We start from the raw sequence: 17,146 nt of genomic DNA on the forward strand, positions 1-17,146 counted from the left end.
TAAGGAAACAAATACGACCGTGTTTCCAAACAAGCAAGATGGAGCCCAGCCTAGCTTAAGATACATCCTAAACTCCGGTGAGGAGAGTGAGGGAGAGGCGCAGCACATCTCACATGAGTGACATGGCCCAAACACTGCTAAGGTTGCAAGTTGACGTCCTCCACGTACAATATGAAAATGTCACGCATTGTGAACATGACAGAAACGATGACTAGTCTATGTCTCGTTGTCATCTCGTCAGACAAATACTGGCATTCGTCTCATTATGTTCTAGTCTCCCAAGCCACGTTTTTAGCTCGTCATAAAAAAATTGTTCGTCGAAGAAATATTTCAATTATCGTCGTGTTGACGAAAATAGCACTGATTCAGCGTCATTTTCCCTGCATTATAACATTAATTTTTAGCCCTGTCATGTTATTTAAAGGGATCCTCTATTTTTAAGACAAGTAATTCTTAAAAGATAAATGTTAGTATGAGTTATAATAATTTGATATTAAAACCCGTCTTAATGTTTTTGTTTTAATAAAGTTTGTAAAATTATTTTAAGTGATAGGTCACCATTCTTGTTACGTCGCAGTGCGTGACGTCACCGGTCCCGTTGCCGAAATTCCAGCGTGTCATTCGTTAGCTTTGCCAACATGTCGTCAGTTCTACCCTTCCTATTTGAACCAGATCTGAAAAGTGAAGAGCAGGACAGCACTGTCGGTCATTCACAAGACGAGCTTCAGGGAAAAATGCGTGCAGCAAATACCTGATAAGACAAAAGTTGGGCAAAACTGGTGATGCAAGAGAGTGCTGTTGGGAACTCCGGTTGGGAGCGAGAGTGTATGCTGTTGGGAACTCCGGTTTTATCAGCAGATATTCAAGGTAAGTATATTGTGTTTTCAAACTTATCCCAATATAATTATGTAGATTGTTAGCATCCAGAGCTGTCATGTGCTTTACATACAGTACAGGCCAAAGAGCACACCTTGTGTAATCCATGTCTTGTACATTGTAATGCGTGGTAGCTCGGATACGTGGGGATGGCGTGGCTCAGTGGTAGAGTAGTTGTCCCCCAACCCAGAGGTTGTGGGTTCGATTCTCTGCCCTGATGCCTAAGTATCCTTGAGCAAGATACTGAACCCCACATTGCTCCTGGTGCTGCGTCACCAGTAGGTAGATGGCAATGTAGTGTAAAGTGCTTTGAGCACCTTAAAAGGTGGAAAAGCGCTATACAAGTATAACACCGTACTTGTATAAAAGTACCAAAAAGGGGAGAAGCTTCCACTTATGCACATTTATTCACAAAAATAATATTTCCACCTTGACCACTCTTCACTTGGGAGCTCAGCAGTACGCAAACACGCGTTCCCTGACAAACTCCAACATTGTTGTAAGGTCACTGTCGTCACTGTAGCGTGCCATAGTGCTTTAATCATTTAGTATTATTTGGGGAAAACTCCCACGAAGAATAGTCAACAAAAAAGCAATAGTAATCCAAATCCGCGTTTTTTTACTCACTCAAAGATCCAGGAATTAGACCGATTCCATGGCAATGTTACAGCCGCAATCAGGCCGTCGATTCCACAAAATAGACTGATCCGAAAAGCCGCTGTGGGACCGACAAATCAAAAAAATGGACAGATCCGAAACCAACATTGCAGACGCGGTGGGACCGTCGGATCCAGAAAATAGACGGATCCCTTACTTGACTGAGGATCCAGGAAAAATGTTCGGGCGCCAGTTGTAACGCATGGTGGGTAGGATACGTGCATACAGGGACCAAAAAGGGGGAGAAGCTTCCACTTATGCACATTTATTCACTAAAAATAATAATTCCACCTTGACCATTCACTTCACTCCCCTTGTTTCCATTTGACTGGAAATTGCATCCAAAAGCAGCACATCGTGGCATTTTACTTCGCGAGTTTAGGCAGCAATAAGCAATTGTTGAACACGCTACACATTTGGAAAGATCCCAATTACGTCATCACTGCGAGCCCGCAAACCATGGCGCCAACGAACTGTCAAAACATGGACTAAATATTATAAAATATTGCCATTGATTTAACAATTTATGTGTTTCTAACAACATATTTTAGTACAAGAGAACAATTGTGGTTTATTAGAGCCTACATTAGAGGATCACTTTAATATTTACTGTATTTTTCTGCCACGCATTACCGGTCCGTGAAAAAATGGCTGACATCACACCGGTCCGTGGTGCAAAAAAGTTTGGGAACCACTGACAGCACCGTGAAGCAATCACCAACCAGTCACAAGTTAATTGGGATTGGAGCCAGACATGTAAATCATTATACTACCAATAAATGGGCCAGTAAAATTGTTAGAATACTATTAAAATCATGTCTATACTATATTTAAAATCTCACACTTAATGACACCAGTGGGGACAAAGAGATGATTCAACAACATAATCAGAAGGAAATTTAATCGTTCTGTGCAGTTGGGATATTTTAAAAGCATTCAGTGGACTCCTGATGCAAGCCTCTGCACGGAAGGCCTTCCTTGCTGGGCGTCGGGTTGTTACACTGTCGACTCCTTGTCATTGTTCTTCCACTGCAGGCGGACCATGAACCCCAGCAACTCCAGCTGCCATCGATGGTTATATCTGTCATAGGACATCATTATGTCTCTGTGGAAACCGGTCCAAAAGATACAATACTAATGTTGTATGAGCAAACCTGTCTGTTGTCTGTGTGTCACCTCACAACCATAGCCACTGTAGCCTAAAGGGCACACGCAATCACATCTATTGCCTGTTGAGGATTAGATAATGTATATTTTCAGCATTATCTAGAAAATCAATGCAATAATTGTACAGTGGTACCTCAACATACGACGTTAATTCGTTCCAGGACCTTGTATGTAAGTTGAAATGGTCATATGCCAGACCGAAACCCAACACTAAATCCTTAATACATACTCCTGGTACTAATACAAATGGCAATTACACTTAGTAACACAAATATTTTTTTCTTATTAATAGGAATAATAATACAGTATAATAATAATAATAATTCCTGAAATAATGTAACGAATCGGGTTCTAATGAGGCAGAACAAAAAGTAGGGCCTACCCCTACTTCTTGCTGTCGCTGGCTCACCCCCCAAATGGCTGGGGAGGGGCCGTGGCCCTGGGGCGCAGCATTTCCACTTGTCTACAGGACTATCATATGTCTATATGTCTATCATATGGGATTCACGCATGATTGGGTGCAATTAGACACACTCAAGTAGTGAAACTATCGGTGCCAAGATTAAGGCCTTTGCACACTACACAGTAAAATCACGAGTGTTAATTTAACTCTGATGGAGTTAAAATCACTTTTCCTGAGTTTATATAATTCTCACAGATTCTGTGTTCAAGTTACACTTTGGAAAGTGTTAATATTTCAACTCATTAATTGTGTTAAATATTCGACACTGTCAGTGTTGTATAAATTATTAAATTACATTGTACTTTTAACCCTAAACCAGAATTGCTGACAAACACTTCCTCCTCCATTGGGCTCAATGCTAAATACTCCGATAGGGCATTATTCTGTCAGTGAAAAGAGTTTTACTAGTTTCGGTGAGAAAGGGGATAGTTTTTTTGTTGTTGTTCATCAACTACTTTTCCACACACGCACATCGAGGTACCATTAGCTAAGCAGGGAGAGGTATGAGAGTCATTTTTCGAGTGTCCCGGAGCTTGCAAAACTTTTAATAAGCGCATTTATCAAGGTTTCGTCGGCCGTGATTTGCGTATATCCGTCCGTCGAAACAGCCCAGATAGCACAGATATACAGTGTATCACAAAAGTGAGTACACCCCTCGCATTTCTGCAGATATTTAAGTACATCTTTTCATGGGACAACACTGACAAAATCACACTTTGACACAATGAAAAGTAGTCTGTGTGCAACTTATATAATAGAGTTCATTTATTTTCCCCTCAAAATAACTCAAAATATAGCCATTAATATCTAAACCCCTGGCAACAAAAGTGAGTACACGCCTTTGAAAAAAAAACCATTCCCTAAATGTCCAAATTGAGTACTGCTTGTCATTTTCCCGTCAAAATGTCATACGACTTGTTACAGGAGTGCTGTCAGCATTGCTGCAGAGATTGAAGAGGTTGGGGGGTCATTCCCACCACTATGCTTGACTGTAGGCATGACACACTTATCTTTATACTCCTCACCTGGTCGCCGCCACACATGCTTGAGACCATCGGAACCATACAAATTAATCTTCGTCTCATCAGACCATAGGACATGGTTCCATGGACCATGGGACATCCATGTGCTTTGTTGACATGTCTTCAGCAAACAGTTTCCGAGCTTTCTTATGTACCGTCTTCAGAAAAGGCGTCCTCCTGGGGTGACAGCCATGCACACCAATTTGATGTAGAGTACGGCGTATGGTTTGAGCACTAACAGGCTGACCCCCCACCTCTTCTATCTCTGCAGCAATGCTGACAGCACTCCTGTAACGAGTCATGTGACATTTTGGAGGGAAAGTGACAAGCAGTACTCAATTTGGACATTTAGGGATGTACGTAGTTCCCATGCGGTGTACTCACTTTTGTTGCCAGGGGTTTAGATATTAATGGCTATATTTTGAGTTATTTTGAGGGGAAAATAAATGAACTCTATTATATAAGCTGCAGACAGACTACTTTTAATTGCGTCAAAGTGTCATTTTGTCAGTGTTGTCCCATGAAAAGATATACTTACATTTCTGCAGGAATCCGAGGGATGTACTCACTTTTGTGATAGACTGTAAGTATGCCTGCCCTTCTGCTGGATTCGTTGCTGACCTCAGCATGGAGGCGCTCTGAAAATCGAACAAGGCTTTTTTCTGGGCCCTGCCACTTGTCGCAAATTCATTCAAACTTGCTGTTTCACCCCAAACAGCCGTCTACTGCTCACTTTCACTGAGAAGCCAATGAATGGGTTGCCGCTTAACCCTTCACACTCAGCTGCTGCTAGTTTGAAACAGCCTTTAGCAATCAGGCAGCTTAGAATAGAATGTCAACATATCCAAACTTACAAGTGATTAACATAATACTTGGTTCTACAACTGACATTGCTGATTTGTGTACACTCCACCTCACCTAATCACATGTCTTTCTGACTCTCCCCCCTCCTTTTTCTCCTCGATCATCATGCCCCCCACATGGTGTCCATTGGAAACACAATTAGCTAACGATGTAACTATTATATTCATAGATAGTGTAGGCGTTGAATGTATTCCTTGTTGTTGTTTGTTCTTCTCTTCTGTCTATTTCTACTTTCCTTTCTGTCCCCAATAACTCCTTCCTGCTCGCTGCTTTCTCCTAATGAACGAAACACAATGTAAAAAAAAAAAAATTTATAAAATTGTCTCAAAATCCAGCTAGAATTATAATCACGTTGATAGTTTTTTATTAACCAATCCATTTGTAAAGAATTATAGTGGAGAAAATCCCTCACCTCACGCCTGCTACAATAGAGCCCTCCAGAGAAGCTCCCCGATGCAAGAGGGTCAGTCGCCAGTCTCTTACGCTGCCAACTCTGCCTTTAGACATCTAGCCTTATATTCAGTATTTGATATCTAAGAAGAGGACCACACTGTACTGACGGTTGCGCCACAAATGTAAATGAGATGGTTTTTGTTAGGTCCTCTTCCCCTTCCTTCTGAGACATGCCCACCTCCAGCAGGTGTGCATGTTTTTAGTGATTACAGGTCAGACGAGTGGAGCGGCCACACCTGAGGGCAATTAACATCAGCCAGCTTTAAAAGCCAAGCAGACGCTCCACCTCGTCGCCCGATCAACTCGTCTGGTTTCGCCGTCAGTTGCTTCTCGCATTCTTTATATGATATCACTGATTCCCGGCTCACGACTACTTTGCTCTCGCCCCAGGTCCTGTCTTCTGCGCGCTCCTTGTCGGATTCTACGCCTGCCTCCTTCTGAGCTTACACGCCTGCCTCCTTCTGAGCTTCCACGCCTGCCTCCTTCCGAGCTTCCACGCCTGCCTCCTTCCGAGCTTCCACGCCTGCCTCCTTCCACTCTCCCACGTCTCACGCCGGCTCACGAAGCAACCTCCATCCGCCACGCTATCTCTGGTGTCTGTAAATAAATATTACTCACCGCAACCACCGTGTCTGCACTTAGATCCCTCCTTGTCGCACACCCTAACAGTTTTAAGATCTTCCGAATTCATTATACTTATACATAATGAGAATGTTCAAGTTAGATTTTTTTTTTTTTTTTTGGGGGGGGGGGGGGGGTGAGAAATGTAAGGTGTGGCTTAGGGTGTTAGAAAGTCACGTGACTGTTGAGAATCCTGTAGAGGCAAGTGCACTCTATTTAACATTTCACATTTTGATTACACGAACTACGCACACAGCTGAACTCTTTCACTAGAGCAATGATACAGTTGTGGTCAAAAGTTTACATATGTAACGGGTGCACGCAGGTCCATGTGGAGCGTGGAAACCTCCCTGCCGATTCCTTCATGTAAGATCGCTAGCGGCTGTGCCGTTGGCTCGAGCTTATTGGTGTAGTGGTTACCGATCTTGCCTGCCGAGTGGAAGCGTCGTTGGCACGCGGGTTCGCGTCCCGGCCTAGTCAGAGGTGGGAGCGGAACGCGGGGCGGCGCTGACACAGGGGTTACAATGGTGCCGTGTACCCGGATCGGCAGCGAAGGTTTCGGGGGGTGAATGTAACGGGTGCACGCAGGTCCATGTGGAGCGTGGAAACCTCCCTGCCGATTCCTTCATGTAAGATCGCTAGCGGCTGTGCCGTTGGCTCGAGCTTATTGGTGTAGTGGTTACCGATCTTGCCTGCCGAGTGGAAGCGTCGTTGGCGCGCGGGTTCGCGTCCCGGCCTAGTCAGAGGTGGGAGCGGAACGCGGGGCGGCGCTGACACAGGGGTTACACATACACTTGTGAAAAACATAATGTCATGGCTCTCTTGAGTTCCCAGTTATTTCTACAACTCTGATTTTTCTCCGATAGAGTTATTGGAACAGATACTTTGTCACAAAAAACATTCATGAAGTTTGGTTTTTTTTTATGACTTTATTATGGGTTAACAGAAAAAGTGATCAAATCTGCTGGGTCAAAAATATACATACATGGATCTGAAAAAGCGAATCATTGACTTGAACAAGTCAGGAAAGTCACTTGGAGCAATTTCAAAGCAGCTGCAGGTCCCAAGAGCAACAGTGCAAACAATTGTTTGTAAGTATAAAGTGCATGGCACTGTTTTGTCACTGCCACGATCAGGAAGAAAACGCAAGCTATCACCTGCTGCTGAGAGAAAATTGGTCAGGAGGGTGAAGATTCAACCGAGAATCACCAAAAAGCAGATCTGCCAAGAATTAGAAGCTGCTGGAACACAGGTGTCAGTGTCCACAGTCAAGCGTGTTTTGCATCTCCATGGACTGAGAGGCTGCCGTGCAAGAAGGAAGCCCTAGCTCCAAAAGCGGCACCTTAAGGCTCGACTGAAGTTTGTTGCTTATCACATGGACAAAGATAACACCTTCTGGAGGAAAGTTCTGTGGTCAGACGAAACAAAAATCGAGCTGTTTGGCCACAATGCCCAGCAGTATGTTTGGAGGAGAAAAGGTGAGGCCTTTAACCCCAAATACACCATGCCTACCGTCAAACACGGTGGTGGTAGTATTATGCTGTGGGGCTGTTTTGCTGCCAATGGAATTGGTGCTTTACAGAGAGTAAATGGGATAATGAAGAAGGAGGATTACCTTCAAATTCTTCAAGATAACCTAACGTCATCAGCCCGAAGACTGGGTCTTGGGCGCAGTTGGGTGTTCCAACAGGACAATGACTCCAAACACACATCAAAAGTGGTAATGGAATGGCTAAATCAGGCTAGAATTAAGGTTTTCGAATGGCCTTCCCAAAGTCCTGACTTAAACCCCATTGATAACTTGTGGACAATGCTGAAGAAACAAGTCCATGTCAGAAAGCCATCAAATTTAACTGAACTGCACCAATTCTGTCAAGAGGAGTGGTCAAAGATTCAACCAGAAGCTTGCCTGAAGCTTGTGGATGGCTACCAAAAGCGCCTAACGGAAGTGAAAATGGCCAAGGGACATGTTACCAAATATTAGCGCTGCTGTATGTATATTTTTGACCCAGCAGATTTGATCACTTTTTTCTGTTCACCCATTACAAAGTCATAAAAGAGCCAAACTTCATTAATGTTTTTTGTGACAAAGAAGTATCTGTTCCAATCACTCTATCAGAGAAAAATCAGAGTTGTAGAAATAACTGGAAACTCAAGAGATCCATGACATTATGTTCTTCACAAGTGTATGTAAACTTTTGACCACAACTGTAAATGCAGCTTCGGTGGTTAGATACAGCTCAATAGGTGATGACTGTGAGGTACCTACCTCTGAGTATGGCAACTCCGTTATTGCGGCAGGGAGCACATCGGCACGAACTGGCCTCTTCCAAGTACTCAAACAGGGCCCGTTTAAGATTTCTCCTCAAGATGGTGTCATGGGTGAATTCTTTGGAGGTGATCAATTCGTACAGAGGTCGGGTCTAATGAGGAAATGCAGACTCTTGAAATTAGAAACAAGAACAAAAATGAGACATGAACGCTTTCCATGCGGCATCTTTTGCCGTTTACTTCCATACTGGGCTGCTTTGCTTTGAGGGATTCAGTAAACATGAGCCATTTCTGTCGACTTTGGTTGATCAAGTATGCCATTTACATTGACAAAATTGGAAATGCAAACGCTAAGTGCTTTGCAAGACAAATAATAAATCTACTTGCTTGCCAATGTGATGTCGGAATTAAAATTAAAACGTCAACTCAGTATTTCTGAAAACAGCATATCAGCTGTAAATTTCCAGTACTAGTTTCAGGTGAAATAGTACCTATCAGCTGCCTCTGGAGTCCTGCAGGCCAAAAAGGCACGATAGGACTCCTTCTTCAGCTTGATGACATCCCTCACCGCAGGGATCCATCAGCGGATTCTGGGATCGCTGCCACAATAAGCAAAGCACTGACCACTTTGTGGCCACAGCTCCAGTCGGCTGCTTCAGACATAGAGGCACGGAACATGGTCCACTCTGACTCAATGTCCCCCACCTCTCCCTGGCCATTGGCGAAGCTCATGGGAGTTGAAACTCCTCCGGACACGGGTCTCTGCCAGGCGTTCCCAGTAAACCCAACCAAATTGTATACTCGACTCAAGTTTCGAAAACAGCATGAGACAGCGCCAAAACGGTGACAAACCAAGATGCGAATCCTACCTCAGCTTACCTGTACCATCCCAAACCTCCCTATAGCATTAGCATACAGTAGTTTTATACCGTTCTGCGAAGGAAGTCAGGGTTGAAGCGCACTCCCTCGCCCCAGAGTCTCATCAGATGTGGCAATGGAAGCTTATGGGACACCAAAGCAGTTATTGATTCACTGCTGCCCCCCCTTACCACCGCCACGATGTCCTCCACCATGCTACCATTTGACGTCTCATCTGGAAGATTGAAGTTGAATTGAATATATCATTCTAAAAACAGAGTACACTGCATTTTTACATGCAATCTTACCTCCCATCTCATTGAGGAGGCCATCACAGGATCCACCTTGATAGCCCACGGACACATAGACGCCATAAATGTTGGCACCAACCTTAAATCCTGACTGCATACATGATTTGTAATCCGTCAAAGAATAGTCTAGGACAACAAATATTTTGTCAGTGTTAGAACTTTCTTTCATGTCAATATTTTTGCGCAATCAGTGGGGCATGCCAGGGTAATGATATAAACAGAGGTGGGTGGTAAAGCGTCAAATTTATTCCTTTGCATTTACAAGAGTAACGTTTTGAGAAAAATGTAATTCAAAGAAAAGGTTTACCACCCCATAGTTTTTACTTTAACTTGAGTAGATTTGTCAAGAAGCAAATCTACTCATACTCCGCTACTTTGGGCTAAACTAACATTTTTTAATAATTATTCTACATAATAGATTTAACTAGTTGAGCCGGTGTGTTCTGCTTGTCAGCCGCTCGTGTCTCTGGTCTGTCTGACCCTGAAACCGTGCATCAACGCGCCCCACCCCCTACCGCCAGAAACACAACATCCCCAACCTTAATTCTGTGGGTGAATTCGAGAAGGTGGTAATCATTACATGACTTTATTTTTGCCAGAGAGCAAACAGTGGCTCTCACAGTTTCACCAATGAGATGTCGCCACAGTGTTGTTTTCGTCAACAATGACAATAACGAAAATATTTCGTCGACGAACAATTTTTAAATGATGAGCTAAAAACGTCTTGGGAGACTAAAACATAACGAGACAAATGCCAGTTTTTGTCTAACGAGATCAAAATGAAAATTCGCCAGGTTCCGTCATAAGTTTACAACGTGTGACATTTTCTTATCGTATGTGTCATTAGTACGCATCGTAGCAGTGTTTGGTCATGTCACTCATTTAACGTGCTGCGCCCCCCCCCCCCCCCCCCACACACACACACACACACTTACTCACATGTGCCCTCTCCAGGCTCCAGACTTTCCTTTTGTGTGCTGCTTGATAAGTTTTGATTTCTTATCTTGGCTAGTTATGCCAAGTTGCTTTAGCTTTTAGGTCTGTGCTGAGTGATCATTACACACTAAATGTAACTTGTAGTGGTAGCATAGCGTTCGCCTTAGTTTTAGCATTTAGCACAGTGAGTAGGATTGCCAATCGTCCCTTGAAAAACAGAATCGTCCCTTGTTCAGAAACAAAGTACACATCCCTTATTAAGCTTACAAGGGGCGCGTCTTGACCCGTATTATCATGACAATTGAAAATTGTACTTTATTTGTAGAACGAACGAATACTGGTATGGTGCTTTTGAAGAATATTTAGGGCAGTACTTCTCAAACAGTGGGGCGCGCCCCACTATTTGAGAGCGAAGAGCAATGCCAGGGGTGGCGCATGTGACCTCGGGGAACATGCATTTTTTTGCCGTACTAGAATAAAGTGTACTTGCACATCCACTCAGTGGGTGGCAGTGGCACTCTCATTTTCAGTATTTTTGAAGTAAGCAAGAGCACACTGAGGAGAGATATGAAGAGCTGTGCGCTGTTATCGAAAGCCGTTTTCCGGCCGGACTCACGCAGCAACCTACTGTCTTCTCCGGTTCTCACGTGTCCGCCCGAGAAGTGCCATTTTCGGCTTGGGATCGTCACGACGACTGCCCTCACCAACGTTTCTCCCTCGGCCGCCGAGAATGCGCTTTTTTTCAGGCCGTTTGCCTTTTTGCTTTGACATTTAATACAGTGGTAGATGAGGAAAGACCACTGTTTACTGTGTCTAAAAATGATTATAGCGGACAGACGGAAGCCAAATCAATTAAAACGCCAATTAAAGACATTAGACCCCAATCTCATTGATAAGCCGCTTGGTTGTTTTTCAGCGAAAACGTGCCGAATATTGCCAACAATCGTCCCGCTTTGTCAGTGTTACATAAGTAAACCAGTGAGCACTGTTAGCATGCTCAGTGCAAAATAACCCCACATCATTGCAAACTGGAACTGATACTGTGAGCAACGAAAATAAAAACTGTCCTTCTGTCCTTTTTTTTCTTTTATTCAGTTTTGTTTTTCGGTCAAATTTTTTGGCATATTGTCCTCAGGAGTTAATGTTTCTAATCAATTTGAGTTTTTTATTATTTACTGATTTTATTTTTCAGTATCAAATGGACAAAACTGTATCTTGAGAGTATTTTTACAGTTTGGATGTGACTTCTTTTTTTAATTCAGGCAAATTGATGCCCGTTAAGTCTTTTCTGTTACAAACAAAACAATGTTGATAAAGTTATACTTTGTAAGTTGATCTCTGTTATTTTCTCTAATAGAAAAAAAGGACACAATGTGAGGCAGAGGCGTACTTATTATAATATTATAGACAAATTATACTATTTACAGTGGCGGCAGAGTTTGGGGGGGGCGCGAAACATTTACGTCTTCCTTGGGGGGGCGTAACAGAAAATAATTGAGAAGCACTGATGTAGGGGAATGCATTCCCCCACCTCTTCTGCTTTCTGACAGAACATTGGCAATCCCGCTCATCTCATAGGTCGAGGTAGTGTCACTAATGGATGACAACATAAACATAAAAGGGTGGGAGAAAAGAGGTTTAAGTGAAGCGCAAGTAAAAAGAATGTTCAAAATGATGATCATTTGTTTTCTTGTTCTCCGTCATTTTCACTATTTGTATTATATTTTTGGGTTCTGTCTATTTTTGTATTAAAAGTACATTGGTGATAATTGTTGTTTTTATGTGCTAATAGCACTAAAATGTACAAAAATCTAATTTTATTAAAATAATTATCATAATAAAATAATCAGTTTTCACACACACACGAACACTAACCCCCCCCCCCGCCACACACACACACACACACACACACACGCAAAAGTTAAAGGTTATTCATGCCGGCCGGCTCTACCAATGAGGTGTCCCTTAATTTTCTTTAAGGGAGTTGGCAACCATAGTGGTGAGTGTCGTCTTAAACTCTTGTGAAACTTTTTACAGACAGTATATGGCATCCAGGTGAGTTTAATTCACTGAAAATAATGTACTGTTTTCCTGCGCAGTGTGTATTATCATCACAAAGATGGTGATGTCCTTGTAGACTCTAAAATTATGCGCTCGTCTGCCAATGCTCATTCGAAATTGTTGGAAAACATATATTTATTTATTTATTCATGGAGTAAGGCTACGCTACACTAGGAGAGATAATTTTCTCCAGGGTATTTTGCTGACTATTTTTATTCTTGTCCACACTTCCGTTTAAGGTGCCTTTAAGCCCCCCCCCCCCCACACACACACACTTCTGCAAGGTACGCCTGCATTTGCGCAAACTATGCATGTGTAGAGAGCAGCAGCCTCATATGTTATGTCATCACCCACGCGGTTTACCTCTGAAACGGGAACTCATTACTCGCCGGTGGCAAATTTCGAAATTACTATACCTTCTAGACTCATTATTTTGTGATCACTGTTTTTTTCGTGACCGCAATTGAACGCATCATGCAGGAGCGAGAGTGAAGGGAGAGCTCGCTCGGCTTTTATGAGCAGTTGCTGAATTGTGATTGAAATAAGGCTGACATCAGCACTTGGTATGTTACAATCGATGCTCAGTTTCGCTCTCACCACTTGGCGCTGCGTATATTTCCTGGAAGCTGCAATCAGCAGTGCTTGTGCGATCTTGGAAGTGGCGACAATTTTGACAGGCAGAAAATCATAGAAAAAAAGTGATCGCGCGCCTCCTTGACTGGGGGTACAACGCAGGTCACTTTTCGGGGTTTAATTTTCCTTGACGCATTTTTATATACTAATGTTCAGTCGGCATTGAGTAAGGAGGGGCCAGCCCCGCAGCTGGCTGATCGGAGACAACGCGTGAGACGAGCTCTGTTAAAAAAAACGCTCATAACGGCGTCATCCGCGATTGGAGGACCACAAATGGGCACTGAATTGAAGCATATAATAGCGACGTAGTTTGAAGGTTCAAGAAAAATGTGTGAAAAAGAAAAGTGGAGCAGGAATGCCACGTCGTGATCGTCGGCCTCCATTGTTTACGATCCCGACTACTTCCGCCTCCGAAACATGTCAGGTAAATAAAACAACCTAAAACACATTGTCTATGATAAAAGAAAAATTCAACTAATCCATCTGACGGCATGACATCACTTCCTTAGTACCCGACTGTTGTACGGAGACAGCAGTCCGTATTAAGCGGCGTTTAATATTACCCGCCTACATTAACTGTCTAACAACTAATCCGGATAATAGGCATACTCGTGTTACCGACATGCTGTATAGTCCAACTAATTACATTTTTGAGGCCATTATCTGTCCTAGTGTAAATGTAGCCTAAAACCTTTGAAGTTTACAAATGAAAACATTTTGAGTAATTGTCATTGCGCTTTCGTTGACTAAGAATAGATGAACACATTTTGAAATGACTAAAATATGACTAAGACTGATATGTATTTTGGACTAAGACAAAAATTGAAAGGGCTGCCAAAAACAACACTGCACAATGCTTACATGATGGTTTACATGTCTACTTGGTACATGATATTATACCAAACAGACATTCTACAGTCACATGACCACAAACAAGCCTGCAGTTGGAAGTCCTATGATCACACCAGCATGTTCAATTGCGTCGTGTCTTTAAAGTGTCAGGCTATGTTGACAAGACGGACTCAGATGCGGAGTACCGGCAATAAAGTTTATTAATGAAAACTAAGGTTCTTCCGCTGACATGCGGGGATAAGAAAAAGTACAAACAAAAAGCGCTCCAACGGAGGAATTAGTCAGGATGACTTGGATCAAAATGTTCAAACACAAAGCACTCCAAAAGGGAGGAAAGGTAAAAACTAAAAACGCTCCAAAAAGAGGACAGTCAGGATTACTATGATCAAAAATGTACGAACACAAAGCGCTCCAAATGGAGGATAATGTACAGGATTACCATGACGAGAGGCTGACATGACTAACCTGGGTAGAAAGACACTTCTGCACAAGACAAGGGAAACTAGGGCATTATACACACACAAGGTAATGGGGAACAGGTGGAAACAATAGGTGATTAGGTGAGAAGAGGAAGGGCAAGTACGCGACTATGAAGAGGGCGAAGCCTTCAAAATAAAACAGGAGGCGATGTGGCATGACAGAGCCCCCCCCCCCCCCACTAGGACCAGCTGCCAGACCAACCAGGCAGGTAGGGGGTGGTCCCTGTGGAAATCCCTGATCAAGGATCAGGATGAATCGTGAGGGAACCCATTGGGTCTCTCCTCCGGGCCGTAGCCCTCCCAGTCCACCAGGTATTGGCGGCCACGACCCCTGGGTCGCACCGCCAGCAACTGCTTGACCTGATAGGCAGGACCGCCGTCGATGTCCAGAGGAGGTGGAGGGCGTGGCTTAGGCACCATGGAGTTCTCCACCACAGGCTTGACTTGGCTGACGTGGAAGGTGGGGTGGACCCTCAGGGAGCGTGAAAGACGTAGACGCACTGCTGCCGGGCCTACGACCTTCGATACGGGATACGGACCCACGAAGCGGGGGGCCAACTTCCGGCAGGTGGCCCGGAGGGGAAGGTTTCGGGCGCTTAGCCACGCTCGCTGTCCCGCCTGGTAGGCGGGTGCTGGGCATCTGCGGCGGTCTGCTGCCTTCTTCACACGATCCCCTTGGTGGATGAGGACTTGGCGAGCTGCTTCCCAGATGCCTCTGCTACGGCGGACCAAGGCATGGGCAGACGGGAGAGAGACCTCCCGCTCCTGTGCAGCAAACAATGGCGGATCGTAGCCATGGACGCATTTGAAGGGTGACATACCTGTGGTGGAGGTGGGAAGTGTGTTATGAGCATATTCGACCCAGACCAGGTAGTTGCTCCATGTGGATGGGTTCTGGGACACCAAACACCAGAGGCCGGTTTCCAACTGTTGGTTGAGGCGCTCGGTCTGGCCGCTGGACTCCGGATGGTATCCTGACGTGAGGCTGGCCTTGGCCCCGATGAGGCGGCAGAACACCCTCCAAAAGAGTGACACGAACTGTTGCCCCCGGTCTGAGACAATGTCCCGTGGGAAGCCGTGAATGCGGAATACCTCCCGCATCATGATCCCTGCAGTATCTTTGGCAGAGGGCAAGGCAGGCAGGGCTATGAAGTGGGCCATCTTGGAGAAGCGGTTGACTACCAGGACATCAGGATTGTGGTATTCCCCTGGGATACAGGGAGCCCTGTGACAAAGTCCAAGGAAGTCTCAGCCCATGGTAGGAATCGGGAGGGGTTGAAGAAGGCCCATGCGTGGTCTGGTGGACGTCTTGTTTCGAGCGCAGACCGAACAAGCCTCGACGTACTCCCGGACCTCCGGCTTCATGCATGGCCACTAGAACCTGCGGGAGATGGCGTGTATAGTGCACTTGACTCCAGGATGGCAGGAAAGCGGCGTGGAGTGGGCCTATTGGATCACCCGGGAGCGTAGGTTAGCTGGGATGAAAAATCGGTTCTCAGGGCACCCCGAGGTGTCCAGACCCCCCCCCCCCCCCCCCCAATGCCTGCTTAACCTGTTTCTATTTGCTAAGTTACTGCCCCTACCACACAATTTAGTGGCAGGATGGGTTCAGGTTCCTTGGCCACAGGCTCGGGGTCGTAGAGGCGAGAGAGGGCGTCTGCTTTGATGTTCTGGGACCCCGGCCAGTAAGAAATAGAGAAGGAGAATCGGTCAAAAAAGAGCGCCCACCTGGCCTGGCGAGAATTGAGTCGCTTAGCTGTCTTGAGATACTCTAGATTGTGATGATCTGTCCAAACTATGAAGGGTTGCTCTGTCCCCTCGAGCCAATGCCGCCACTCCTCCAGAGCGGTCTTCATGGCAAGTAGTTCTCGGTCGCCCACGTTGTAGTTTCGCTCTGCTGGAGATAGGCGGTGGAAAGGAAGGCGCAGGGATGCCTCTTCCCATCATGCTCTGCTCGCTGGGACAGTATAGCCCCAATGCAGTCACAGGAGGTGTTGACCTCCACCACGAACTGACGACGGGGATCAGGCATTGTCAGGATGGGGGCTGTGGTGAGCCGGGTCTTCAAGGCCCGGAACACTGCCTCTGCCGCAGGGGTCCATTCGAAATGCACCTTGGTGGAGGTAAGAGCTAGGGCTGGGCAATATGGCCTTAAGTACATATCATGATAAATTGAGCAGATTTACCTCGATAACGATAAATGATGATAAATTCGCCCAAGCGGACTGTTATATAATTTGAAATTTTGAATCAATGTTTCTCGTTAAATTTATTTACCAGCTTACAATTTAACAATTGCACATGCAGTCTAGACATTAAGTATTAAAAAAAATCTTGTAAACAATAAGAATTCTAGTGTGAACATTTATAACAGGTTGTATGACTTGAAAAATGTACATTATAAAAATCAATATGACGACAGTGCAAACATGTCATTCTAACACAAATGACTTGCAGCTTTAACAGTACACTTCAGACAACTTATTGGTAATGGCTGCTGTGACATAATTATTCAACACAAGTGTTTACGTCAAGGTTTCAGTTTTTTTTTTCAAGAACATTTTTTAATACATGCACCCTCCACACAGGCTCAACCAGATTAAAGCTGTATTGCTCTGATGC

General features: G+C 44.6%; 1 protein-coding gene across 1 annotated transcript in view; it reads right to left on the reverse strand.

Moving 5' to 3' along the window:
- Nucleotides 1-2,416: 2,416 nt before the first annotated feature.
- The window catches only part of c8b (complement component 8, beta polypeptide), a 36,822-nt gene continuing 22,092 nt past the window's right edge, over nucleotides 2,417-17,146 (reverse strand). The window contains exons 8-12 of the mRNA XM_057828126.1: nucleotides 9,561-9,689; nucleotides 9,324-9,487; nucleotides 8,393-8,546; nucleotides 2,688-2,762; nucleotides 2,417-2,614 (exon numbers count right to left, since the gene is read on the reverse strand). Coding sequence (XP_057684109.1) covers nucleotides 2,460-2,614; nucleotides 2,688-2,762; nucleotides 8,393-8,546; nucleotides 9,324-9,487; nucleotides 9,561-9,689 — 677 coding nt within the window. The 3' untranslated portion in view covers nucleotides 2,417-2,459. The remainder of the gene's footprint in view (nucleotides 2,615-2,687; nucleotides 2,763-8,392; nucleotides 8,547-9,323; nucleotides 9,488-9,560; nucleotides 9,690-17,146) is intronic.

Source organism: Corythoichthys intestinalis, chromosome 22, assembly GCF_030265065.1.
Source record: "Corythoichthys intestinalis isolate RoL2023-P3 chromosome 22, ASM3026506v1, whole genome shotgun sequence".
NCBI classification, from domain to species: domain Eukaryota; kingdom Metazoa; phylum Chordata; class Actinopteri; order Syngnathiformes; family Syngnathidae; genus Corythoichthys; species Corythoichthys intestinalis.